This window comes from Pisolithus orientalis, assembly GCF_024613125.1.
Source record: "Pisolithus orientalis strain OTSU chromosome Unknown F5J12scaffold_5, whole genome shotgun sequence".
NCBI classification, from domain to species: domain Eukaryota; kingdom Fungi; phylum Basidiomycota; class Agaricomycetes; order Boletales; family Pisolithaceae; genus Pisolithus; species Pisolithus orientalis.
The window spans coordinates 1,030,645-1,054,714 of NW_026260786.1; the positions used below are offsets into that span (position 1 = coordinate 1,030,645).

At 51.2% G+C, this 24,070-nt stretch overlaps 10 protein-coding genes across 10 annotated transcripts; 5 read left to right on the forward strand and 5 right to left on the reverse strand.

Moving 5' to 3' along the window:
- Positions 1-107: 107 nt before the first annotated feature.
- Positions 108-1,931, forward strand: F5J12DRAFT_810557 (uncharacterized protein). Its single transcript, XM_051744792.1, has 5 exons — positions 108-315; positions 377-494; positions 557-740; positions 811-962; positions 1,015-1,931. The coding sequence occupies exons 1-5, from the start codon at positions 250-252 to the stop codon at positions 1,635-1,637; spliced, it is 1,143 nt and encodes a 380-aa protein (XP_051603133.1). The 5' UTR covers positions 108-249; the 3' UTR covers positions 1,638-1,931.
- A 57-nt stretch (positions 1,932-1,988) lies between these two features.
- F5J12DRAFT_449182 (uncharacterized protein) lies at positions 1,989-4,967 on the forward strand. The gene is made up of 5 exons (XM_051739488.1): positions 1,989-2,167; positions 2,222-2,474; positions 2,534-3,231; positions 3,282-3,849; positions 3,905-4,967. The coding sequence occupies exons 1-5, from the start codon at positions 2,027-2,029 to the stop codon at positions 4,828-4,830; spliced, it is 2,586 nt and encodes an 861-aa protein (XP_051603134.1). The 5' UTR covers positions 1,989-2,026; the 3' UTR covers positions 4,831-4,967.
- A 288-nt stretch (positions 4,968-5,255) lies between these two features.
- F5J12DRAFT_449292 (uncharacterized protein) lies at positions 5,256-6,110 on the forward strand. The gene is made up of 4 exons (XM_051739489.1): positions 5,256-5,381; positions 5,449-5,725; positions 5,779-5,874; positions 5,936-6,110. The coding sequence occupies exons 1-4, from the start codon at positions 5,350-5,352 to the stop codon at positions 6,038-6,040; spliced, it is 510 nt and encodes a 169-aa protein (XP_051603135.1). The 5' UTR covers positions 5,256-5,349; the 3' UTR covers positions 6,041-6,110.
- A 506-nt stretch (positions 6,111-6,616) lies between these two features.
- Positions 6,617-8,060, forward strand: F5J12DRAFT_903934 (uncharacterized protein; the record flags this gene model as incomplete). Its single annotated transcript, XM_051748466.1, has 2 exons — positions 6,617-6,953; positions 7,054-8,060. 2 exons carry the CDS (start codon positions 6,617-6,619, stop codon positions 8,058-8,060), a joined length of 1,344 nt encoding a protein of 447 aa, XP_051603136.1.
- Positions 8,061-8,703: 643 nt separating this feature from the next.
- Positions 8,704-11,033, reverse strand: F5J12DRAFT_925673 (uncharacterized protein; the record flags this gene model as incomplete). Its single annotated transcript, XM_051749368.1, has 13 exons — positions 10,909-11,033; positions 10,517-10,797; positions 10,275-10,402; positions 10,062-10,106; positions 9,860-9,995; positions 9,759-9,824; positions 9,543-9,588; positions 9,318-9,478; positions 9,143-9,256; positions 9,055-9,096; positions 8,935-8,990; positions 8,844-8,894; positions 8,704-8,788 (listed from the first exon to the last, which is right to left on the reverse strand). Exons 1-13 carry the CDS (start codon positions 10,913-10,915, stop codon positions 8,704-8,706), a joined length of 1,218 nt encoding a protein of 405 aa, XP_051603137.1. The 5' UTR covers positions 10,916-11,033.
- A 120-nt stretch (positions 11,034-11,153) lies between these two features.
- On the forward strand, positions 11,154-13,763 carry F5J12DRAFT_715499 (pyridoxal phosphate-dependent transferase; the record flags this gene model as incomplete). Its single annotated transcript, XM_051740959.1, has 5 exons — positions 11,154-11,323; positions 11,375-11,513; positions 11,548-11,653; positions 11,704-13,482; positions 13,531-13,763. The coding sequence occupies 5 exons, from the start codon at positions 11,154-11,156 to the stop codon at positions 13,761-13,763; spliced, it is 2,427 nt and encodes an 808-aa protein (XP_051603138.1).
- Positions 13,764-14,298: 535 nt separating this feature from the next.
- On the reverse strand, positions 14,299-14,733 carry F5J12DRAFT_780613 (uncharacterized protein; the record flags this gene model as incomplete). The annotated part of the gene is made up of 2 exons (XM_051742496.1): positions 14,299-14,640; positions 14,689-14,733. 2 exons carry the CDS (start codon positions 14,731-14,733, stop codon positions 14,299-14,301), a joined length of 387 nt encoding a protein of 128 aa, XP_051603139.1.
- A 991-nt stretch (positions 14,734-15,724) lies between these two features.
- Positions 15,725-19,179, reverse strand: F5J12DRAFT_810608 (atypical/PIKK/PI3K protein kinase). Its single transcript, XM_051744793.1, has 14 exons — positions 19,021-19,179; positions 18,874-18,960; positions 18,722-18,823; positions 18,508-18,651; positions 18,334-18,454; positions 18,186-18,272; positions 18,050-18,130; positions 17,758-17,994; positions 17,424-17,705; positions 17,103-17,369; positions 16,458-17,055; positions 16,330-16,404; positions 16,263-16,277; positions 15,725-16,207 (listed from the first exon to the last, which is right to left on the reverse strand). Exons 1-14 carry the CDS (start codon positions 19,092-19,094, stop codon positions 15,834-15,836), a joined length of 2,544 nt encoding a protein of 847 aa, XP_051603140.1. The 5' UTR covers positions 19,095-19,179; the 3' UTR covers positions 15,725-15,833.
- Positions 19,180-19,189: 10 nt separating this feature from the next.
- Positions 19,190-20,997, reverse strand: F5J12DRAFT_810613 (uncharacterized protein). Its single transcript, XM_051744794.1, has 7 exons — positions 20,776-20,997; positions 20,470-20,712; positions 19,994-20,413; positions 19,915-19,930; positions 19,744-19,864; positions 19,459-19,685; positions 19,190-19,402 (listed from the first exon to the last, which is right to left on the reverse strand). The coding sequence occupies exons 1-7, from the start codon at positions 20,932-20,934 to the stop codon at positions 19,359-19,361; spliced, it is 1,230 nt and encodes a 409-aa protein (XP_051603141.1). The 5' UTR covers positions 20,935-20,997; the 3' UTR covers positions 19,190-19,358.
- Positions 20,998-21,038: 41 nt separating this feature from the next.
- On the reverse strand, positions 21,039-23,971 carry F5J12DRAFT_810617 (P-loop containing nucleoside triphosphate hydrolase protein). The gene is made up of 9 exons (XM_051744795.1): positions 23,881-23,971; positions 23,775-23,821; positions 23,657-23,723; positions 23,362-23,606; positions 23,180-23,308; positions 22,737-23,128; positions 22,439-22,687; positions 21,293-22,390; positions 21,039-21,235 (listed from the first exon to the last, which is right to left on the reverse strand). The coding sequence occupies exons 1-9, from the start codon at positions 23,955-23,957 to the stop codon at positions 21,116-21,118; spliced, it is 2,424 nt and encodes an 807-aa protein (XP_051603142.1). The 5' UTR covers positions 23,958-23,971; the 3' UTR covers positions 21,039-21,115.
- Positions 23,972-24,070: the final 99 nt, after the last annotated feature.

The following is a 24,070-nucleotide window of genomic DNA, read 5'->3' on the forward strand; positions in this document are numbered from 1 at the left end:
TACCATGTCTTTCATGGACACTTTGCAGAACGGGCTGGACCGCATCTTGCCGCAACGCAGAAAGCCAGCGATGGCCTCCTCGTCCTTATCCGGTGGCATTGGGAACGGAGTGGTGCGGTATGAAGACGACGTGAGGCTCTCCCTTCACATGTTAATTGTTCTGCGTCGACGACCCGCCTGGCAAAACTCCCCAAGGGAGCCTTGCGCTGTTTTTTACGTAATCGGTTTTGTTGTCCTCTCCATGTCTGAATGGACCAGTCTGGCACGCTGGTCCTCCTCCTGTTCGTCCCGTTGCTATGGGTCGTATGGCTTGCGGTCATTCTTTGTTCTACTTGCCCGCATCCACGATGGCACTGACTCCCTACGCCCTTCACAGATGATAATATCCAAACCTGCCATCATCTTCCACACCTCCCAAGCATTCTTCAACTTCATCTCCATGGCTTGCTTCGCCAGTGTAGCCAGCTTCCAGGCAAAATGGGGCATTGGTCCATGTACGTCCAATTCGCCCTCTTGTCGACGTCTCCTTCACTTCCAACCATTGTTCCTCTCCCAGCTGGACTTTCTGGTTTCGCCATCTTCGTATCCGTTTCTGGAATATTTCTCTCGCTTTTCATGCTATTCGTTCCCGTCGTATACGAAAAATACGACAAGCTCGTTAAGTTGGCTACAGCACTCAAGGAAGTTCGCGTGGGGTTCATCCTCACCGGCGTCGGATGTACTTTCAGTCTACTCATTGCGTGCGCACCACTCATTCTTTCCCGCGTCTTGACCGCTAAAGCTTTTTTTTTCTGGCCTGCGTCTATACAGATTCGTAACAACTATATCTGCGTGGACGGAAGCCGGCTGTAAGAACGCCAGCAACGATCCACACGCGAGTCTCGGTGACGATTTTGTTACCGCTTTACCTGGTTGGTGCAGCACGAAAAAGGCGGGATGCATTTTTTTCTGGCTGGCATTCGGTAGGGTTGCTCGCTGCTTCCTCCATATCTTCCCTTGGCTGACTGGTCACAGGCTTCTGGCTCGCATCCCTCGTCCTCCTGATTATTGACTGGAGATCTGGTAATCTTACACAACGCCCAAAGGACCCTCCATTTACGCGACCCGATGTTGAAGAAGTCGAAGAAGAAGAAGACGAACCAGAACACACTGCCTATCGACCGGTTGGATCGGTTGCACCACTGCCCGCCGCAGCCGTTTCCCAAACTACCACGGCTATCCCGCCCGTTGCCACGGCAGTACCTCGCCGGTCCACTTATGATGATTCCAACGCCGCCAACTCTCCCTTCGACGACTCAAACCGATTTTCCGGTGTATCTGCGACTACCACTGCTCCTATGAGCAGTGGTTATTCGAGTGGTGCTTACCGAGACAGCGGATATAGCGGTTATGCGACACCCCCCGCCGCAACCTCTCGCCACTCCTTGGATGTGTATGGCGCGTTCTCAGACCCTGCACCAACCGGCTTTGGTGGAGTTTCGAGTTCATTTACCACTACTTCGACTGCGGATGCAAATGCCCCACGAGTCAGCCGGACGATGCAGTATGCTGACCCGTATGCAGCCGTGCGCGCATCCCTTACTTCCGGCGGTACTTCGGGTCCACCCCCTTCCTATACATCGTACACGGGTTATTGATGACTGTATACATTCACTCTCCTGCTACTGTCTTAACGCAATGCTTTGTGCATCGGGACTTCACTTTTCGACCGTCACCCACACACGTTTTAGTTACCCGTGGATCAACCTTGCAAGCGACTGAAGATTTTCCATACCCTTTTGCTTTCGTTGCTCGGCAGGTGTCATCTCATGTTGACATAGCTTGGTGTGATTTGACTGCACAGTATACTAACACCTTTTCTGTACGTTACTACTCTGCACTGCGTCTAATTTATTTGGACAATCTTTTATCAGACACGGTCAATAGTAGGGTGTGTCTCGGTGTCATAAACTAATCAGAGTTGTGTGGGTTTGTTGATCCGCGCGCATCTCGTTGACTGCCGTTCAACCAACCCCCCCGTACACACATGGCACGCCCAGCACGCGATACTGCACGTCACAGACCCAAATGCAAAGAAGATCCAGGTTCAGGAGGTCTCTTCTCGAGCGTGTTTAGCTTCGTGTCCAGAGAAATCGAGTCCTTCGTCGTAAATGCCACGGGTGGTCAGGTGGGTCCGGCTGCACGTCAGGTCTCGCTCGACACAGTCTGAGTATGTTCATAGGTGAACATCGCATCTAGCTCAACGACCAAATCGGAAAAGCCTTCGAGCAGGAGGAGAAAACATGAACGGCGCGCGCGAGAAATACATCTGAGCGAGGACGAGGCACACCAGAACTCGAGACACCACCGGGAACGCAGGAGATCCAGTAAAACCAACACTGTCCAGCCCAAGTCCCGTTCCAAATCAGCTGATGCTGCGAGAAAGCACCATCGTAAACATACATCGACGGCATACGTCGCGGATGCCGACGCAGGTGGGTGAAGCGCGTATATTGTTGTTCTCCGACGAATGCTCAATTATCAGTGCTCGCAGAGCTGTCCGCGAGCGACTCTCCTCAGTCCCAGCCCCCACCTCCGCATCATGGGCAACCGAAACCATCCTCTGTTCAATCCCTATCCGCGTCTCTGCCTACGTTGAGGAAGAAACCGTCCATTACCATGCCGGGCTCACTCTTCCCTCGTTCTTCATCTCTGGAACCAGAAGAATCTACGCCCCAACCGGGCGGTACAAGCAGCATGACTAACCCAGTGGACGGCGGAAAAACACTAGTAACAGCAGCATCGTTGGATGCCCATGTTTCCCCTTGGCTCACTCGCCCCGTTGCCTCTGTTCAGGATGCCATGCAGCGTTTCAATGTCACCTCCGGCGACGAGGCCGACTTCTCCCTTCGAATACCCAGCCCCCAACCTTCACCCGCCAACCCCCACGCGGTCCCACTTCCTGGCACTGAAGCACTTCCTCCGCCTCCTTCAGATTCACCAAGACCACAGGTTTCCTCCAAAGGCAAAGAACGCATGCAGGACGATGATTTGATGTTCATAGTAGGGGGACCTTCAGATAGTGTGCAGGTAGAAGCGAAGGAGCGCGAGCTAGCCTCTGCGAAGGAAGAACAGCGTCAACGCGAGAACCCGCCTTGTAAAGCCGGTGGTAGTGGTACCTCTGATGAACACGAACGGGACAAGCAACGCATCAAAATGCTTGAAGAGGAAGTAAAGCGACTTCGAGAAGAGGTAAGTTTAAGATATACCGTCGTGCAGCAGTATCTCATATTCTCCTGTAGCTCTCTAGGAGTCAAGGACGATCATCTGCCACTGGCCTGCCTCCGCCACCACCACCGCCCCCACCACCACCTCTCCCGGCTCTTCTTCCCATCCGCATAGATACCAGATCGTCGAATCCTGATGCTATGTTCGCCAACGCGCGTGCCGCACTCCGTCACACCGCTCATCCAGTCGAGGCGCCAATCAACCACAGTGTGCTAGGTCGTTCTGGATCGAAAAGACGGGGGCAGCCCACGGTGAACGTGCCCTCTGAACAGATGGCTGCGTTCCTCAACGAACTAAAGACGGCTCGTCTGAGGAAGGTAAGTACTGCACCTGCAAGTACCACTGGCGTCGCAACTATCTCGACCCGCCAAGCACCGGAATTTTCCACTCTCAGCAAGAGTACCAGTGCGCTCAGTTGGGCATCAGGTCCAATACGACCAGCAACTCAGGAGCTCACTCGCCGGCGGTCACTTGCTAATGTTCGAGATGCCGTTCCCAGCTTGTTGGCGAAAGAACTACTTCTCAAAGCGGGACAGAAACGTAAAGCTGATGCAAGGGAATGTGATGAACTCGGCTCGTCTCGTATGTCACTGTTCGTCATGTATTTTCTGACATTTTGGATTGATGGTTGCCTCAGGTGCGACCAAGCGTCGATTGGTGCAATCCTCTGATGACACTGCACCTTCAGGAGGCAGGGCTCAACTCTCCGCATCGACATCCAAATTACATCAACCAGATTTCGAGAAGCAGTCCTGGTCATCATTGTCCATGAATGAAATAGACCTCACCACCCCATCGCTCTGCTCAGACAACGAGCGCGATGGAGATGGGAGTTTGGAGGATCAAACACCCTCAACGCCTCCTGGACCCCAACCCGCCGCCACTGACCGGAGATCCGACTTACGCGAACCAGAAATCATCGATGTTGACTTGGAACTCGAAGACGTCAACCACGACTCCAGGTCGCGAGCGATTAGCCCCAGCCCTCGTTCCCCCCGGTTGCCCAAAGGTGATATATTCGAAAAAAGGCCACCAATGTCACCAATTCCCGATTCGACGCCACGCAAACCAGCGGCGCCTGCGCGCGCGCGCCGAGTTTCAACTCCTAAACCGAAATATGTTCCTCCTGCTTCAGACTCCGACAGTGATACCAACAGCCGAAGCATAGATTCTGTCCCTTTTATCTCCCTCATCCCCTCGTCTCGGGAGGAATCCCGGAAAAGATCATCTTTGCACGGCAGTCAATCCTTCAAACCTAGATCCAAGGATGACCGTCGGCCTCCAACCCTTGACGAGGAACTGAGGACCGCTCAACCCGAGGCTGTCAGTGCGGAAGGGGGTGAGTTGTTCGAGGATGATGTATTCGTTGCCACGGGCACAAAGAGCAACAGGAAAGGATTTCTCGCGCATGGCGGTGGCGGGGGGCCACCCGTATTCATGGGTGTAGGGTATGTGCAAGACGCAGAAGAAAGTGACACAGAGGTACGAAGAAGGCAGCCCCGCAAAGCGCCCAAATCTACTAGCCAACGATCGCTGATCCCTCGATTGGGGGGCAGATCGTGAGCCAAGTTTCCATCTCCTCTATCTTTATCTGTATTTCATTTCATGTAATACCGGAGGGTTCGAGGGTTTTGTCTTACACCGATTGTAATATGTAAGTGATAGACAACGTCAGAACAACTTTTCATAGGAGGGAACGACTGTCTTCTCTTAAGTCTTGGTCTGCCGGGTCGGAAGGCTATGTTGGGTTTGTCCGAGATGGTTATCGGGGTACCTACCTTGGGCGCAATCGCTGAAACATTCTCGGAGAAGACAAAGCTTTGCATTGAATGTCTCCTTCGTGCTGAATACGAGCTCGAAAGACCGGATCTGTGCGTGTTGATTTTGCTCTGAGTCTTCCGACAGCTCTTGGACTGGTCAGCATCTCGATGGGAACAGATCCAACCAACCAAAGGCAAAGCTCGCAGCTGTCCTCGTCCTGCTCTATGAGAACGCAGGGGAGCTAAGAGTTGTCCTTACGACCCGCTCTAAAGTTCCTCCGAGCACACCCAGGGCAGACAGCGCTTCCCGGAGGGAAAGCAGATGAGAGCGACACAAGTCTCGTTGACACCGCCGTAAGCACGAACAGTCTTTGTTTCATTTACGTCCACCCGGGATACAAACTCGATATCGGCAGTTCAGAGAAGCTCATGAAGAAGTTGGCCTTCCGCTCAACTGTGCTCACGTTCACAAGCTTTGCGTTCTCCAGCCGTTCCTCTCGTCCTCCGGGTTGCTTGTCACACCTGTGGTCGCATTGCTGACGGATGTCGGTTTGCTTGCTGGTTTCACCCCGTGCGTCGGGGAAGTCGACCGCATTTTCAGCCATCCGCTCGAGGCCATCTTGGATCCCCAGTTAGCGGGCAACGAGCCGCTGGTGCCGAAGGGGAGTGAACACTGGCCTTACCCACAAGACCTCCACGTACGTCAACGGCATTTTTTCTGTGAGAAGACGGCTCGTGTACCCGTGTTCAGAGCATGAGTGATGTCGTGGACACCAGCGTCGTCTACCGAATGCACCGTTTCAGATCATGTGCATCTCCCATCAAGGGTCTGACTGCCGATATCCTGGTAAGCTTATCGCGGTCGCCGAGAAATGGGGTAGGTCGTATAGGCTTATTCCGTATGACAGATCCATGTTGCAGAGATCGCATATCACAAGAAGACGTCATATGAAAGACATCCGCCTGGTCATCCCGGTTCAGCTGTATGTTTACTTCGCCTTCACACGGGTTAGTACAAGGTATTACTACTATGTACCGATAGCTGTGTCGAATACGAGTCTGGTTAGCGTGTGTTTTTCGTGTGAGGCACGGAGCCGAGCTTCTATGTGTCGCCTTCTAGGTAAACAACTCGGTGGCGGGTCGCGGGACCCTTGCTGTGGGGCCTGGGCGTCAGCCATGTTTTGATGTTACGTCTTCAAACATGTTGGGTATCAGGTCAACAAGAGATTCCCGTCAGAGGACCGATTCCATGTCCACGCAAGCTCTTCTGCCAGTGCACCGTTAATCCGCATTGTTCTAACGCGTATCTTTGACTAGCATGTGGGGGGCGTGTTGTGGGTTGTTTTGCATCGGCTTCCGATCCTAACAGGACCAAACAGACGCCACGAGGCAGGGGATGGCTTACAATACGACCGGTGTGTCCTCAAGGCAGGCACGTGTCAGAGAGAATATCAGGCGCCGGCTCTGATGAGATTGTCAGCAGCGTCCTGCAACAACACAGATACCCTTGCTCAGCGTCATCCTCCGCCTCAATATCGCCTGGTGCGCCTTCCTTTACGGGCACGAACTCAGCTCCATACAGCCCAGTAATGTACGCGTTGTCTAGTAACGACGAGCCCTTCCGCGCTGTCTCGCTCAGAGATACTCGTGGAATTCCCACTCTTCTTTCGCCATGGGAGTACCTCGAGGACTACGGAATCGTGCATCCGTCTGGATGTGACACTTGCTCATCCTACATGAAACATGTCGCTGACGCGAGCTACTCCTCGCATCAGCCAGCCTTCCAAATCGCTTTCCAAGATCGGAAGCGTGCCAGAGAGGAGGTGTACAGCAAGGGTATCTCAGAGGGCGTCCGCCGTCAGAAGGAGGAGGAGAGGGATCTCATAGATGAGGTCGAACGCTACCGCGCCGAGCGCAATCAGGCTCGTGAAGAAGCTCTTCACCTTGCGGGCGCAGCTGGAGTCCACTCGTGCGGAACGTGACCGACTGCAGAACAAACTCCGGCAGCCCCATGTGGCCATTGCAGACACTCTGTCCGCCGAGATCGCTGCACCTGCATCTGTCTCATCCAAATCATCCCCGCCCGTCGATCCGGTAGAGCCTTCCCGACCATCGGATACGCAACATGACGCCAGTCTTGTCGAGCAACCACCTGTTATCGAACTGTCAACGTCATTCTTTCCCCAACATGTCTCCCCGCCCATGGCGACTCCCGCTTCGCCGCAGGCACAGCTCCCAGATTGCGTCGCTGCCCGCTCTTTCGCAGCCGTCCTTTCTGCTGGGCAGCCTTCTGTCGACGATGACCCTGTTCTCCATCGTTTCTCCGATGAACAGGGCGTGACACAGAATTGGCAGTTTGCCACAGCGTCCCACAGGTCCAATAAGCCGCCCAAAAGTATCAAACAGATCCAGTCACTTATTCGAGCTGCTCATCAGCCAGGCAACTACCAAGCTCTGACGAAAGTCAAAGCTCTGTGCTCGGAAGCTCACAAAACGCCAAGAGAGCAGAAGACCGAGGTCCAGCGATTCTTGTTGTCGACCTGGCGTACCCCAGATTGGGAGCATCCCACTTCCGTACCCAAAGTCCCCGCTCCCATGAATAACCCTCGCCTCGAGGACGCGGTTGAGGTGTGGGTGGCCTATTACACAGCGAATCCAAGCTCTTGTCCCAAAGGCGTTAGGCGAGATGCAGAGGGGCGGCCAAACATCTATGACATGAGGGCAAGTCGAAGAGTCGCTCGACTTCGCCCGCAAGTGCACCCCAATGACCCAGAGTCTCGTGATGCGCGCCAAAAGTTCATGGCGGTTGTCACGGAGCTCTTTTCTGAACCAGGAGCATACGAGAATATTTTGAGGAGAGCGGCATTTAGCGTCTCTCCTAACGTTGATTTTGCGCCGTATATCGGCATCGCAGAAGGAATAACCAGAGAAACCGTCGCCAGACACTTCGCCACCTGCGGCGTCACTATTACTGTAGCCGATAACGAGCTAGGACCTTGGGCCCAGCAATACATTCGTGATGTGTATTGTTGACTTGTTGCAGTGTTCTTCTCCCCCCGTACTATAATGATCTACTTTAATGTACTTGGTATGTAGTACACGCGAACTTTGGAGACATCTGGACATGTTTTCAATCTAGATTCCATTGTTCCGATACAGACAGCTGGAAGGTGTGATAGCTCGGTGCTCGAGTCTTGGATGCCAACTGGCCTGGTCATCCGTGAGACTTGGAGCCATGGGCAAACACACCAGTGGTCATCGCTGGTCTCCATACAATCGAAGAACCGAAGGAACATCTCTATCTGTACCTCCCCATTTGTCAAGTCTTTGTTACCGACACCGATATAGGAGAACACCGTCATCATAACGCTCTCGTGCGCACGTCTGCCATGAAAAGATAATGCTGACTACCTCAAGCCGACAAGTACAGGTCCACTTGCCGATGTTGACTATGAGTGAGTTGTACACCGTGATTCTGCGATGTATGGGTTGATCGTGCAATAGGCACATTAAGCGCTCTGGTCAAGACACCGTGTCTCTTCCGTTATCACGAGTCAGTGAGTCCTCACCTTGCGATGAAGATGGCACTCAGAGCCTCAGAAATGTTAAAATGCGATCATCGAGGGCGTTGGCAGTTCTAATGATACGTAGTCTTTACTCTTACTTTCCAGTTGCCTTAGGTCTCTGACCCAACTTTCAGTTCCCTGAATAATGTAGCACAATATACTCGGTCGTGCACCCGCAAGTGCCCCACAGGCCACCTGCATGGTGAAACAGCTGGAGGGAATAACATGTTTGGTGATCTTTTTAACTTACCCGACTCGAAGGTGTTTACAGTCGTATTTCTTCATTGCAACAAGAGCGATTCTACTGGTGCATGCTGGTCGTGTCGGATACGATCGCTTACATGAAATCAAGGCTACTTGCCGCGGTCAACAATATAGGGTTGTACAGGTACTGCTGCTGGATTATACATCTATGACTTGTGACTAAGAACTAATGGACAGAACGAAGTAGGGATGCATACCGAGTACTGTGATCCCGTTGAGAACCGATGCTCCTGCAACTCCTAGAAGCCATATCAACACGACTTAGGATTAGCACAACACACTAACCCTCAAATGAGTGCAATTGCGGTAACGTAAGTATCGTGAATAGTCATACGAATTCGTTGCGCCGACGATGAGACGGTAAAACACTGGAAGCGCTTCCAAGTCTCGGCTAACGAGCTATACTAGCTAGTCAAACCAGCAACTGGCAACTGCAAAATAGTCGAAACGCGTGGCTCACCACTACGAGGTCATTCTTCAGTCGGCTTTGAAGTTGTGCTGAATCCGTAAGTGAGCGCCCAAGGTGTGCTTGCGCGAGAGTGCATCCCCGCAAAAGGTGCATCGATGCCTGTACCGCAGGTGCATTTCCACGACATGCCGCCCAAGGTTCCCCTTCCCTATCTGCAACCCACATCTCACCCATTCACAGCTGAACGTGACTTTGTCGTTATCGAAGCCAACCAACCTCTGCCGGTCCCGAGGATAGTGTCATTTTGGCATGCAGAACCTACCTACGACAACAGGGTAGTTTCATTTGCAACGCACCACTTGCTTCGCCACAAAATTGCGAGTAAGGTACTTCGCTTCTCATGTCGGTTCGTTATCATCGCCTTCTTCCTCCGCAATGGTACTATTCTCCACCTCTTTCCTTCCATGTATATGATCTGAAACCATCGCTTACATCGGCGGCTTTCGGTTCACTGTAAGTTCTGTTAGGGAGTAGAAGACGTCCACCAACCACGTGATGCTATAACCATGTTTTGATGCATCAGGGAGACTAACAGTGGAAACCTTCGTATCATTCCAAGTTCCACAACGGCACCGGTATGTTGCCAGGAATGAGCTGACGGCCTCTTCAATAATAATCCTCATGACGATCCCGGCCCCTGCCTGAATTCCTGACCGGAGACTATTTTCCCTTGTCAGTTGTGTTACATCAGTGTCATCGTCAAGCACAAAATCGTATTGTCCCCTATGAACATACCACCTTTGAACCTCAGCTGTATCTGGCCGACATTGGTATAGCAGACTAGGGAGCACGTCACGAGGTTGCTAAAATGCATACTATAAGTTTCCCGTGATGCATCCTCACGTCACAGGGGCGCACCTGAAAGGAAGTACATTGATCAAGCAATAGCTTATGTTCCCACCCTGTTGCATCGACCAAATATTGCACGGATACATCGTAGCGACATACCTAATCAGTGCCCGCCGGCTAATTTCTTCGGAGGGTGTTCGAGCGGTTGGAGCATTCGTTATGTGGCAACTAAGGTCGTACAGATGGCGAGTGAGGGCATTTAAGTCTTCCCTATTCTGGATGCGTTGCTGTAATAGCGTGGTTAAGATTCAAGAATAGTACTTTGGGGAAAAGTCACATTCCCCAATCGCGGCCTTTATCGGAGCACCAGCGATTGGGGTTATATCTACGGCTGCTTGTACCAGAGGTGCAGATATCTGAATGGCGTCGGAGACATCTCGGGCCCAATATCTGGAGGGAGTGGCGGCGGTCGAAGCTTGCAGGCCTGGAGCGGGGAGCCCTTGCAATCCGAGTATTTGTGCTGAGACGACATGAATACCTGCAGCGGGCGAGCGACCGTGCAATGGGTTGTTTCGCTTCCATGCCTTGAGAGGATTCTTGAATTTGGTGCGAATGGCAATGATCTTGCCAGTTTTCTTGGAGGGCATTTCACCAAGAAAGCAAGTTGCAGGAAAGGGCAAAGCTATGGCAGGGAACAGGGTCTATCAAGCGTCTATGCCAGTAAGGTTCTCTCAGGTTCTGTCATGGGTAGGGGTTGCCAACTCGCCCGGATACCAACGAGGCTGCGACTTACCCGACATCTTGACATATTTTCTATCTGGATTTCATTACAGACAGCTGCGTGGTGTAATAGCGCGGTGTTGGATCAGAATGTCAATCGGCCTTGTCATTCGTGAGAGTGAATTGTGTTCTTAAGGCCGACTTGTAAAACCATGGCAGCTTGCTCGTCCTCGTCACCAGCAACGCACCAGCGGTCATCGCTGGTCTCCATACGAACGAAGAACCGAGGGAACATATTCGGGCTATCGTAGTTTTTACATGAGCCATCTCTATCGGCACCTTCGCATCCACCAAGTCTTCGGTGCTAACACCGATGTAGGAAAAACTATCATCACAACGGCTCTCGTGCGCGCATCTGCCCTGAAAAATAGCGCTGTTTTCTACCTCAAGCCAATAAGTACAGGTCCACTTCACGATGCCGACGACGCGTATGTTGTAAACCATCGTGATTCTGTAATATGCGGTTGATCGTGCGACAGACATATTAAACGCTTTGCTGGTCCGAACCAGTCTCTCGTCGAGACACGGTGTCTCTTTCGTTACGACGAGCCAGTGAGCCCTCACCTTGCGGTAAAGATGGCTTCCGGAGCTCAAAAAAATGCGGTGAGGGAATCGACAGTTTTAACGATGGTGTTTATCACAATTGCCTTAGGTCTCTGTCCCATCCGACCGAACTTTCCTGAACAACGTAGCGCAATACATTCGATCATGCGCCCGCAAGTGTCCAGCAGGGCACGTATATATTGAAACAGCCGGAGGTGACAAAATGAGTTTGATTGAGGACCTTTTGAACTCACGCAGCTCGAAGGTGTTCACAGCCCTACCTTGAGCGGGACCACTCAGGTGGACAGTTATCGACCGTTGCTTTTTCCGACCATACTCGTCGGGGACTCGAAACTCGGCGGTATATCATCAACCATCTCGTCGTATGAATCGTTACTTCTTCGCGGATACATTGTCGACGCGGTCATTCTTTTCCGAGATCATTATTACCGGAACTACGAATATCTATCGTCATATTTCACTACGCGCGGTTTACGCGTACTCTCAGTAGATCCACCCCCTCCGCGTCTTGACAACCATGCCAAAAACGCAGAAAACACTGAAGCCTATTACGCAAAAATAGTGCCTGGCGGATTAGACGGTGATATTTTTGAAGCTGTTCGTCACTTGGACGACTGCCATACCCGTCGTATTGAAGAACTTGACACTATGCCTCGTCGAACGCTGGATACTGTCTGGTGGCCTTTCGTACAACATGGACTGGTAAATTCTGAAACGGATGTCACGGTCATCGACAGTGCTTGGGGAGACTTCTTCAGTGTTTACGAGCGCGCTCCCGAACCACCCTCGGAGACCGCCTCCTCCGATAATTCCCTTCTCTCTCCACAGTTCGATAGTTCGGCATCATGGTGGACCCAAGGCCTTGGTCATTCCACACCGTCCCTTGCATTAGCAGCTGCCAGCGCTGCTGGGCGGTACGGCCATGTAATCTTTCCAGAGGCTACCCACCTGCCAGCTTTGAAGTTAGCGGAGCGCCTTGTTAAAGACGGCCCTGGAAAAGGGTGGGCTTCACGCGCATTTTTTTCCGACAACGGCTCTACTGGAACCGAGGTCGCGTTGAAAATGGCTTTGCGAGCGTTTTCTATTGAAGCTGTGCCGGCATTGACGCCAGCCGAAAGAAAAAACCTTGGAGTAGTTGGCCTGAAGGGTTCTTACCATGGGGACACGATAGGAGCCATGGACGCCACTAAAAAGAGCATTTATAGCTGTGAGTGGCATCAGCCCAAAGGCTTTTGGTTCGAACCGCCTACCGTATCCATCAAGAGAGGAAAGCTCGTGGTTTCAGTCCCGAATCCGATGTTCACCTCAGTAGCCTCCACTCACCACTTTGATACTCTAGACGCTTTGTATGATGTTGAAGGCCGCCTCTCCTCCCCACTTGCAGAGGCATATCGACTGCTCATGCGACAGACGCTCCAAACCTTTAATCGCTCTAACGAACAAAGGCTGGCCGCCCTGATGCTGGAACCGATCGTAATGGGAGCCGGTGGCATGATTTTCGTGGACCCGCTTTTCCAGCGAGTCCTCGTCGACATCGTCCGTGACCCTTCGCTATTTTCGACTCCCCTCTTGGTCATTTACGACGAGGTCTTCACTGGGTTTTATCGCCTTGGATTGGAGAGCGCTATTCCTTTGCTAGGAGCGAATCCCGACATTTCGGTCTATGCAAAAATACTCACCGGGGGAACGTTACCACTTGCAGTGACGCTTGCCTCTGACCGCGTGTTCCAAGCTTTCCACAGCCAGTCCAAAGCAGACGCACTTTTACACGGGCACAGTTATACGGCACATCCCATCGGATGTCAGGTTGCAAATGAGACTTTGGATCTGATCAGTGGTCTGCTGCAGAAGGAACCATGGAAGACAGCGCAGGCTAAGTGGTCCGCTGACGCAAAGTCCAGATCAACGATATGGAGCTTCTGGGATCCTTCTTTCGCGCAAGCTGTGTCCCACCTTGATATCGTTGAGGAAGTCATGACTTTGGGCACTGTGTTCACCGTCAAGTTTAACGAGGACAATACGGGTAGGGTTTTGAAGTGATGCAAACACTACTCGTCTTACGTTCTCATAGGTTATGCCTCGCACTGCGCCCGGAAATTACTCCAATCTATTAAAGACGTCGTGAATCACCACGGGTCGAGGTCATCGACCCTTGCAGGTGATTCCTTTGGAATCCACTTCAGAACTCTGGGAAATACCGCATATTTCATGACAAGTCTGAACACGTCCCGCGAAATCATCGAGGAGGTTGAAAATAGGATCTGGGCGACGCTTAACACACAAAACAAAGGGCTACTGCAATGACCCGACATTCTACCTTGTCCCACGCGCGCATATTTGTACATTGGAGCTTACTCTATACTCCGAGTCTGTTTTCCTTTATCCTTATCTTTCATCGCAACGAGATCGATTTCACAAATGCATTGCACCCTGGAACACCGTCGCTTACATGGCCTCATGGCCGAAAAACAAAACATGGTACGGGTACTACTGAAACACACTTGTACTAAGAATCGAAATGCAGTAGTAGAGACACACTCACCTGTGTTTATTTGCTCCTCCAAATTTTTAGAGATGAACGCGAATCATTTGAGTACAGTACCAGTCCTCGGACAAGCACAGTTACGGTAAGGTAAGTGTATGTATTACGGGTTCATACGAAATCATTATGCTGACGATGCGATGATATGATATTGGAATCTCTTCTAAGTAAGCCTACCAAGTGTGGAAAGAGGGAGAAAATCATATTATCGGTGTATCCGCTATACCGGCCAGATAGATCAGCAACTGCATCCGCAAAATAGCCGAAACGCATGGCTCACCACCACGAGGGTGTTCTTTATTCGGCCTTGAGGCCGTGCCTCTTCCATAGGTGTCCGTTCAAGGTGTGCTTGCGCGAGAATACTTCCCCACAAAAGGTGCATCGATGCCTGTACTGCAGGTGCGATTCTGTGACATGCCGCACGATGCTCTCCTTATTCATCTGCAACCCACATTCCACCCATTCACACTTGAACCTGACTTTGTCGTTACCGTAGATGCCATGACACTCTCTCAAGTGTACCGGGAACGAGTCTCCAAGGAGGACCGCGTTACAAACACCACCAGGAACTATCCAGCCGCACCGATAGGGCTTTCGATCAGCGGGGAGCGTGGCGAAGCCAACCAATATCTGCTCGTCCTGAGGAGGGTGTTATCGGGATATGTCTTACAGATAAATGAAAGTTACCTCGTCGGTGAATGCCTCATTGAAAAGCTGCGAGGAACTTGCCATATTTTGAATGAGTATTGAACAGTGGACAGAACCCTGCGGAGGAGAGAACTCGGAGATCTTTGTCTTTCCATGGTACCTACTGATTATTTATGCTTCCACTGGCGTCACATCCGAGAGGTCGTCTGGTATAGCCGGAAAGAGCGTTAGGAGTGGCTCCCAGCCTCCTGGTTCCATCCGGCGAAACGAGTGAACCCAAAACGGCGGCACGCGTTTGGTCTCGCCACTTCAACCATCCACTGCACCAGCATCACTGGATGGCCCTGGATAGCTTTTAGGAACCGGTCGTGGACTGACTGGTAAATCAAAATGACGCTTGGCTGGAGAAGTTTCCCCGATGACTTAACATGTGGCAACTCGTAACTGCGATTACGGTAGCCATTGCCGCCTGGCCTGGCGTGTTATTTTCTGTTTGAGGACAAAGCAATGGACTTCCTTCCTGTGGGGAAAACCTCGGGCTATGGCTGAGAAGACAGGAGTACGCACTCAATCTGCGTGGAGCATGTACCTAATATTGGGATCGATCAACATGGAGGTCGAGGCGTCTGGAGGGCTTGCAACGTGGGAAGGGTCCTAACCCCCCGCGCCCTCCATCGCGGAACTGTCCACGCCACCCGACCGTGCCCTCCAGATTCATGGAAGTCGCGTGGCGGTGGCGTCCTATTCAATTACTCAATGGAGAAGTTATATACGAACGTTCCGCAGGTTGTTCAACCATACGCCGGAAATGCAAGAATCTACAGTATCATACAGCAAAACGAGTTATAGATATGCCATGGCCAACACACGCCGAGCCGCAGACGCCAGCAATTACACGAAACAATCGGTTTACCCGATACTTTGGTGACCGTATTATCATATGAGCGGATTGTTATGGTTTATTCTTTGAAGTCCGAGTTTACTGTAGCATGGCAGTGGTGGTGACGAGTCACCGTATCTTGGTTGGACACACGACTCAGCCTGTGTGAATGCCTAGGTTGGCAGAACTTCTTCTACATTACTGTAATGTGTATCATTGGCACGTTAACTGACAAGCACTGCGGAGCTTTCCCTTGCACATTACATTCTATGCAACCAACTACTGCTGCCACACCGTGGAAAAATCAGCTCCTCCAATACTGTGCCAGGTCATGTATCCGATCAAGGACGACCGTGAAATACGATGTTTCATTCAGCAGGGCTTCAAAGTGTTTGATGGCCTCCTCTTCCGTAAGATCTAGTCGGAATTTTTCTTGGATTTGCTCGTGCACATCACGATGCTTGATATCTGGAATGTTGGCATCGACCATCAGGGCTACCAAGTTTAGGATCAGGTTGGCACTCTTGCGCAAAATGGTGAATGCCGTAAAACAAAAATTCTTGAACCGCACGTAGTGTGTTGATTGTGCGCCGCCCATCCCGTCCACCATTTCCTTACAAACCTTAACAGGTGGAGGAAATGGCTTCGGATCTCGCCCAAGTATGTAACCAAAGTCCACTGAAAGGCAACGTCAGTGAACAAACTGCCAGAATGCTGTGTACCACGCACGCACCGTGGAAAAAGTGGCCTACAGGAACCAACTCAGGAGCAGAACAGCTTGGACTACTAAGTCCACTCACCGTCCGGTGTGAGTAATAGATTATCTAAGTGTCTATCTCCGACACCAAGTAGATAAGTGACAACACAGTAACCAGCTACACAGCTTGGTCAGCACGCAGTGCCTGCGGGACTTGTACTTTGAGCTTACCACAGCTTCGGACAAAGATATCGATGACACTTGGTTCTACACCGTACGTGCCAACGCTCCCCTCATCCGGATGATTCGCACGTAAGTAATTGAGAACCGTCCCGTGCTCGCTCACTATGGTTGCGATAGTCTTGCTTGGGATGAATTGCATCATGCCTTGCTGCGGCCCAGTTGCCAGCACGTCGTATGGACTCAGCTTCAAATCCAAATTTTCCTTGCGCAGAAGGCGGTCCATCAATGTGAACAACTGCAATACCAGTTGGTCTTGTCGCATATCGTCGCCGTCCTTAAAGATAATGGGGTATTCCGTTTCGTCGGTGCATTTGAAGTAAAGTAAGAAAGGGTATTGGTTAGATTTGAATACGGACGATTTCTCTGCGTTTATTCCGGTGATCTGAACTCGCGCATTGAGAGGCAAAGGAAGTGCAGAAATGTCGACAAGGCCGTGCTTCGGATCATTTATGAACGAACGAAGCTTCTCGATTTTCTTCTGCCGAGAATCCTTCGACGTTCTAATTTCCCTCGCGCGCTTTCCAAGGGTCTCTACTAAGAGTCCTTGTCGTCGCATCAACTCACGACGTTCGCTACCACCTTCCGACTGTGGATATATCAGGATGTAAATAATAAAGAGCGAGGCTTTCATACCTCAAGGATCTTGTTAAGAAACTTGTAGACGACACGGCCATACATCTTCGCGACGACTTTGTCTTCGAGGGCAACCTCCACCATAAGATACCAGTACAAACGGTTTCCAAGGACAAAATTTTGTACGCCACGGGTGACGAGGAAGTCCGTCAATCCGCTGTCGTCGTACGATATCGCGCTAGTTGCGGACCGCGAAGACCGTTGTTCGCTAGCTGCACTTTCGAATTTGAGCGCTTGCACGAGCTGCAGTAGGTATAACATGAGTTCCTGCATGAATTTTCAGTGGATGAGTCCGCACGGTGATCATACATGACAAGATACCTCATCATCTGCCCTGCTGAGCTGCCTAACTGCAAATGCTCTGACACGTGAATCGACTGTACTTGGTCCTAACAATTCAAGAGCATCATCTGTATCGATCTCGGTCCACATAGGTAGAAGTTCCTCTACGGCTTGCTTCACTTCCGTCGGGTCTCTCCAAGTTACAGACTTGAGGAACTTAGTGAGTCCTCGCCTGTCACGAGCGAGGTAGAAACGGAACTTCCATATCATGTCCTTCTCCTCAGAGGTAAGGGGTTGCGAAGGCGGGTAATTCAACATTTCCTGAGCACCACTGCATTAGTATCCCCAGAGGCAATCCACCACGGGTGCTTACCCCCAGTTCGTCTCTTATCTTAGCATTCGGCTTCAACTCTCTGTCGTATGGGCTACTACGATGACTTCGGACCAACCGCCGATGTTTGTCCTCCACAGGGTTCTCGCGTAACATGTCTGGATCAGAGACGGCCCACAAATGAGGATCGGTCGCAAAGGAAGGTGGCAAGATGGGTGCCATTGGTAACTGCGCAGCGGTGGTCACTGGTGCAGACGTTGAAGGAATGGTCTGGGTCTCCTAATTAGGCCCAAAGCTGTTAGCTGGAGGTCTACGGCCTGCCAACTTGACTCACAGGTTCGCTGAAAATAACTGGAAAATCGAAACGCGGAATGTCTATGTACAGGAACATGTTGTTAGACTTCGCAGTCTCAGCCTGCTCACCCAAGTGAGCCACCCTCAGTTGCCGGGATGATTGGGTAGAAACTTACTGCATGTATTTCCTCCATCTTGCGGAAAGCCATTTTATCAAGCCAATCTGATTTGGGCAAATCCCCGCGCTCGTATTTCTTGACTAGCTGTATGAAAGGAACAATTGACATATTGAACAGTGGATGTGATCACACCGATTCTGCTAACCTTTTCTAACCGACCCATTTCGTCTCTCGTACCTAGTTTGCTGGGTGTCTTCGATTCCATGGAACCGTCCGCCTCTTGATCTGGCCACAAAAATAGCCGGTGTTTCCCCCTCCGCAAGGTCCTGTTTACACATACTTACTCTCCCGCCTGGACTATCAAAGAACATGTACTCACCCCTTCTTCCCGAACATCCTGAATGTTGAGCCACCAACCGGAACAGCCGTACGTGGGCTTCCAATATCCCACACTGTAAAGGTGATCTGCGAGCTCAGCGGTAGGTCGCAGTACCGTATGGGAAACGTTATCCATTCGTTCCAACTAAGTGCAATATAAATTGAGCAACTCTCGTATATCCCATGAAGGATGACGACGGAACTGAGGAACGTACGTATAGTTGTGCTTGAAGGCCTTAAAGGATGTTCTGAATGGGATGGTTAACGGTTTGTTTTCAGCTACCAGTTGGCAAGTGACGTATAAGTCTGAAAGCGTCCTGCCTCGTGAATGAGCGGGGAAGCGGAGAAAGCAAAGACATCCGCGTACGACGACTGTGCACCGTAGTGCCTCAGCTCTGGCTCTTCCAGCACCTCCAGCACAGACTTCCGTTGCCGAGTACCCTCAAGTTGTGAACTAGGTAGGTCATGATCAGAATCTCGCCACCCAGGGGGGGCAGGAATACCAGATGCGTACACGCGAAAGGTTACGGGCAGCTTGAGATCGGAAAGCTTTGCGAACGTGAAGTCGTCACGATTATCCTTGTCCATCGAGGTAGAATTGTTCACAAGCTGTGAGGACGCGAGCCCGTGCTGGCCAATAATCCAGATGTAGGCGGTTCACACATTCCAGCGGTGGCAAAATACCCCTATCTCACTGCAACAGGTACTGCCAAAACACAACTCCAAGCCATCTATTCTGTCATACCATACACGCCTAAGTAATTACCTGCACCGCAGTGCTTTTGAACCCGACCAAGCAAGATGATGCGCAAAGTAGCCCAGCCATACAAAGAAACCATTGTCACCATCCTTTTACTCGCTCTTATAGTCCGGACGAAGAGAACGAACGGTTTTGCCTGCGGTAGAAAAAATAAATCAGTTGACCTTCGTTAGAGTACACGAAATGCCTTACCAGCTCTCCAGATCTCTTGGTCGTCAATCTCCTTCAACTCCTTCGCAAGGTCTTGCCGGTATGTCGAGCGACCGTTGAACTCGAGTGCCTTGCGAGTCTCCGTACCGTCCCGCACGCTCTGATACAACTGCTCAAAGATGGGGAGGTTGGCCTTCTCAAAGACAGGTGCCCAGTCGAGAGCGCCACGACGAGCAGTGGTAGAGCAGGCATTATACATATAGTCCATGCTTTCGCAAGTAGTAGTCAGGTACGAGCAAACATAGAAAACCCACTAAGACGACTCACCCCTTCTGGCCGATCAGAGGGTACAATGATTGGGTCGCTTCCTCGACAGTCTCGTTGAAGGCTTCCGAGGGAGTGTGACCGTTGGCACGAAGGACCTTGTACTGAGCGCAAAACAGTCCCTCTACTCAAGACGTCAGCGTAGAAAGATACGTTATGATTCCAACAACTTACGGATAGCACCCATAAGCTAAGGAGTGTCGACTACCATTAGAACAAGTCATGTCAAAAAGGATACTATGGCAAAACTCACCACACCGCGTTCACCGTACAAGTCCGAGTAGACCTCCTTCTCAAAAGTGGTCTCGTACATGTACCCAGAGCCGACACCAACACCCAAGGCGACAGCCTTTTCCATTGCCTTGCCCGTCACGTCTTGGAACACGGCAACGCTAGAGTTGATGCCACGACCCTCCTTGAAGAGGGTGCGAACAGTACGACCCGAGCCCTTGGGTGCTACCAGAATAACATCGACATCCTTGGGAGGCACAACGTGGGTGAGGTCTTTGTAGACGACGGAGAAGCCGTGAGAGAAGTAAAGGGTCTTGCCCTTGGTTATGAGAGGAGCAACTGTTGGCCAGGTCGAGGATTGAGCTGCATCTGAGAGCAAGTTCATGATGATCGTTCCCCGATTGATGGCTTCCTCGATCGGGAAGAGTGTCTCGCCAGGCACCTAGCGACAGTGGTAAAATTATAAAAATTTTCAGCAGCTCGATGGAGAATACGAACCCAACCGTCTTCCATGGCCTGCTTCCAGCTCTCACCGTCTTTACGAACGCCGACGATGACGTTGAGACCATTATCCCGAGCGTTCAAGCCCTGACCATGGCCTTGCGAGCCGTATCCAATCAAAGCGAGGGTATCATTTTTGAAGTAGTCCTGAAGCTTGGCCAGGGGCCAGTCACTCCGCTCATACACGACCTCCTTGGTGCCAGCAAAGTCGAGGGTCTTCACGCCACGGGTAGGAAGGACCTTTCGAAACACGTCAGTACTTTTGCGAGTTCAACCAGGTTTTTTTTCTTCTTTTTTTCTTACCTGGACGGCAGGTTGTCTGGAGCAGTTGGCAGCCGCGGAGCGCGCCAAGAGCGAGTAGGACGCAGCCTGTGCTGGTGTGAACTTGGCCCCTGCACGGTGGAGGCGGCGGGCAGCGGTACGGAGGGCGTTGGCCGGGCGGGCATAGACGGAGGCCATCATCTTGGTGGTTTGGAGAGATGCGGAGTAACAAAGTTGGCGACTTTTGAGGCGGCCGAAAAAGAGTCCCGCTTACTTCCGCTTACACACCGAGTCACATCAACAAGTCGTGTCAATCATGCAATCTATTTGTTGTCGAGGTTCGTCCAGCCCACAGACAGTCCAAAATACAAAGTAGAGTAGACTACGCGTATAAATCATCTTCTTGTGTATCGTCCTGGAAGCCAGCATTGCCGTCTGGCCCTGATGATGGCCCATCGGGGAAACGGAAGTTATTTCCAAAGCCACGAGATTGCTGCAGGTTCTAATAGGATATAATGAGTCATGGAAGTCCTGAGTACAACCTTAGAATACAACTAACCTGAGCGAACATTTCGTAGCGCCTGATGTCTTGGTCGGAAACCGAACGACGAGCATATTTCATTGCCTCTTCGAAGTGATCCTTGGTTATCTCAGGCACTGGATCCTCCTCTTCGTCTTCCTCCATTTTGGCGTCATCCCCTTCCACGTCCTGTTTTTCGCGCTGCCTCCGGATATCAGCTTCTATACTCTCCCGGATAGCTAGCTTAGCGGCTCGCTGGCAGATTTCTGTGAGGTCAGCACCAGAAAAGCCATGTGTTGACTTGGCCAAGAATGACAGGTCAACATCCGTGGCAACCGGGGATTTCTTGAGGTTGGCTTTCAAAATGGCGAGCCGTGACGTTTCATCGGGAAGTGGAATGTAGATGAGTTGGTCGAGCCGTCCAGGACGAAGCAGTGCGGAGTCAATTTGGTCAGGTCGGTTAGTAGCACCGATAATGAACACATTTTTCTTCGTGCTCATTCCGTCCATCTCCGTGAGCAGCTGATTAAGTACACGGTCGCCAGCACCTCCTCCATCGCCTGATGAACCACCACGAGCTTTCGCGATGGAATCAAGCTCGTCGAAAAACATGACACACGGTGCGGCCGCACGGGCTTTGTCGAAGACATCACGGACGTTTGCTTCGGATTCACCGAACCACATGGTAAGCAACTCGGGGCCCTTGATACTGATGAAGTTTGCGTTGCACTCATTGGCGATGGCCTTGGCCAGGAGTGTCTTACCCGTTCCAGGAGGGCCATAGAACAAGACACCCTTTGACGGAGCCATACCGTACTTGAGGAACTTCTCGGGATGATCGACTGGATATTGCACTGTCTCCTGGAGTTCTAACTTGACTTTGTCCAGACCACCGATATCGTCCCATGTGACAGTAGGAACTTCGACAACCGTTTCCCTGAGAGCAGAAGGATTCGAAGTGCCAAGTGCGAAACGGAAATTATCCATGGTAACGCCCAGTGAATCCAAAACTTCCGCGTCTATAGTGTCCTCATCGAGGTCGATAAGGTCCATTTTCTCCCGAATTTGCTGCATAGCGGCTTCTGAACAAAGAGAGGCAACATCGGAACCAACGTAACCGTGGGTATCGGCGGCGATCTGCGTAGTACATCAATGATTAATCCAGGTGTAATCTTTGATACTTACTTGCTCCAAGTCAACATCATCAGCCAACTTCATGTTCTTGGTATGAATACGCAGAATTTCCAGACGGCCAGTGGGATCAGGGATGCCAATGTCAATTTCACGATCAAAACGACCGAACCGCCGGAGTGCAGGGTCGATAGAGTTTGGACGATTGGTGGCAGCCATCACAACTACGTTCGACCGGGCTTTCAGACCATCCATGAGTGTGAGAAGTTGCGAGACTACGCGACGTTCGACTTCGCCATTGGTCTAATCATAACTGAGCCATCGGCTGCTATTGTAGTAAATATCAACTCACCTTTTCACGTTTTGGTGCAATGGAGTCAATCTCGTCGATGAAGATGATAGCAGGTGAATTTTTCTCGGCCTCTTCAAACGCCTTCCGCAAATTGCTCTCACTCTCTCCAGCCATCTTGCTCATAATCTCCGGGCCATTGATCAAGAAGAAAAATGCACCCGTTTCGTTGGCAACAGCACGAGCCATAAGGGTTTTACCAGTTCCCGGAGGTCCATACATAAGGATACCTCGTGGAGGTTTAATACCGATAGATTTGAAGAGTTGGGGATGTCGCAATGGTAACTCCACAAGCTCACGAATTTGAGCCATTTGTTTGCGACAGCCGCCAATGTCATCATAACCCACATCGGCAAGGTTTGCTTCCTCGTCTTCACGTTTGACAGGGTCGCCCTCTACGATAGATATGTCAGTACCATCAAATATTTATCAACTGCCCTAATTACCTGTATGGATGACGGTATCTTGTGCCACTATACAGTATTCTGCGGGATCGGTTTCGATTACCTTGAATTCGACAGTCCGCATGCCACCACGAACGAGGAAAGTATCGCCCTTGCGAACAGGCCGGTATGCTAATTCGTGTGAGAACCATAAAAGCCAGAATGGAGGAACAATATTCAATCACCTTCCAGGAAATAGGGCTTGAGATAGACATCAAAAATATTGCCGCTGAGACCCTCTATGGAATCGTCAAACGGGAGTATGTGCACTCGTTTTCCGTATTTGATGTCGAGGCATTGGTGTACACCGACCAGATCCCCGAGCTTAACTCGCAGGTTGTTTCGTGCAACTTTATTCATTTGAATACGGCCTTCCTCGACATCATCCGAGCTCAAGCAAATAAGGACAGTGTCACGTCGCTTCTTTCCCCTGAAAATAGATCAGGGCCGGACAAAGAGGTCAGATTCACGGAGGAGTACCTCACTATGATGGTGTCACCGCGGAACAAAGAGAGTATTTCCATCGTAGCCGGATTGAGGGTTGCGACTACCATTCAAGGTCAAGGATGTCCACTACACAGGCATTTCTAGGACTCACCCGAGTTATCGTCCGAGGTTGCCTCATCTACGATGAGTCGGTGGGGTCTAGTGATGAGATGTCGCACCGTCAACGAGATCTATATGATCACGAACACGATACTCACGATTTCTTTTGCCTCAGTATCGCCGTTGCCGTGTCATTTGGACCGGGTTGTGGGGGTGCACCACTTGGATCAGCCATTGGAATTGTGTGAGTGTCAAGTGGACGAAGAGGTTACGCGTCCCCCAGGAGGACAGGTCGTGGGAATAACGCCACGTGGATCTGGCTTTCCTTTTGTGGCTGCTCCGCCAAGC

Excerpts from the sequence above, each read along its gene's own strand:
- F5J12DRAFT_810617 (XM_051744795.1), bottom strand. The coding sequence starts at position 23,957 with ATGGCTGATCCAAGTGGTGCACCCCCACAACCCGGTCCAAATGACACG. Across the intron at positions 23,309-23,361 it reads CAAGCCCTATTTCCTGGAAG|CATACCGGCCTGTTCGCAAG; the intron begins GTGATTGAATAT and ends CACACGAATTAG. Across the intron at positions 22,688-22,736 it reads TTGCACCAAAACGTGAAAAG|ACCAATGGCGAAGTCGAACG; the intron begins GTGAGTTGATAT and ends AGTTATGATTAG.
- F5J12DRAFT_810613 (XM_051744794.1), bottom strand. The coding sequence starts at position 20,934 with ATGATGGCCTCCGTCTATGCCCGCCCGGCCAACGCCCTCCGTACCGCT. Across the intron at positions 20,713-20,775 it reads CCAGACAACCTGCCGTCCAG|GTCCTTCCTACCCGTGGCGT; the intron begins GTAAGAAAAAAA and ends GTGTTTCGAAAG. Across the intron at positions 19,403-19,458 it reads CCAAGAGATCTGGAGAGCTG|GCAAAACCGTTCGTTCTCTT; the intron begins GTAAGGCATTTC and ends TTTCTACCGCAG.
- F5J12DRAFT_810557 (XM_051744792.1), top strand. The coding sequence starts at position 250 with ATGGACCAGTCTGGCACGCTGGTCCTCCTCCTGTTCGTCCCGTTGCTA. Across the intron at positions 741-810 it reads ACTTTCAGTCTACTCATTGC|ATTCGTAACAACTATATCTG; the intron begins GTGCGCACCACT and ends GCGTCTATACAG. Across the intron at positions 963-1,014 it reads TTTTTTCTGGCTGGCATTCG|GCTTCTGGCTCGCATCCCTC; the intron begins GTAGGGTTGCTC and ends GACTGGTCACAG.
- F5J12DRAFT_810608 (XM_051744793.1), bottom strand. The coding sequence starts at position 19,094 with ATGGACAAGGATAATCGTGACGACTTCACGTTCGCAAAGCTTTCCGAT. Across the intron at positions 18,273-18,333 it reads AAATGGGTCGGTTAGAAAAG|CTAGTCAAGAAATACGAGCG; the intron begins GTTAGCAGAATC and ends CCTTTCATACAG. Across the intron at positions 16,405-16,457 it reads TATCTTTGTCCGAAGCTGTG|CTGGTTACTGTGTTGTCACT; the intron begins GTAAGCTCAAAG and ends CAAGCTGTGTAG.
- F5J12DRAFT_449292 (XM_051739489.1), top strand. The coding sequence starts at position 5,350 with ATGAGAGCGACACAAGTCTCGTTGACACCGCC. Across the intron at positions 5,382-5,448 it reads CAAGTCTCGTTGACACCGCC|AGAAGCTCATGAAGAAGTTG; the intron begins GTAAGCACGAAC and ends TCGGCAGTTCAG. Across the intron at positions 5,726-5,778 it reads CTTACCCACAAGACCTCCAC|AGCATGAGTGATGTCGTGGA; the intron begins GTACGTCAACGG and ends ACCCGTGTTCAG.
- F5J12DRAFT_449182 (XM_051739488.1), top strand. The coding sequence starts at position 2,027 with ATGGCACGCCCAGCACGCGATACTGCACGTCACAGACCCAAATGCAAA. Across the intron at positions 2,475-2,533 it reads CGTCGCGGATGCCGACGCAG|AGCTGTCCGCGAGCGACTCT; the intron begins GTGGGTGAAGCG and ends CAGTGCTCGCAG. Across the intron at positions 3,232-3,281 it reads TAAAGCGACTTCGAGAAGAG|CTCTCTAGGAGTCAAGGACG; the intron begins GTAAGTTTAAGA and ends ATTCTCCTGTAG.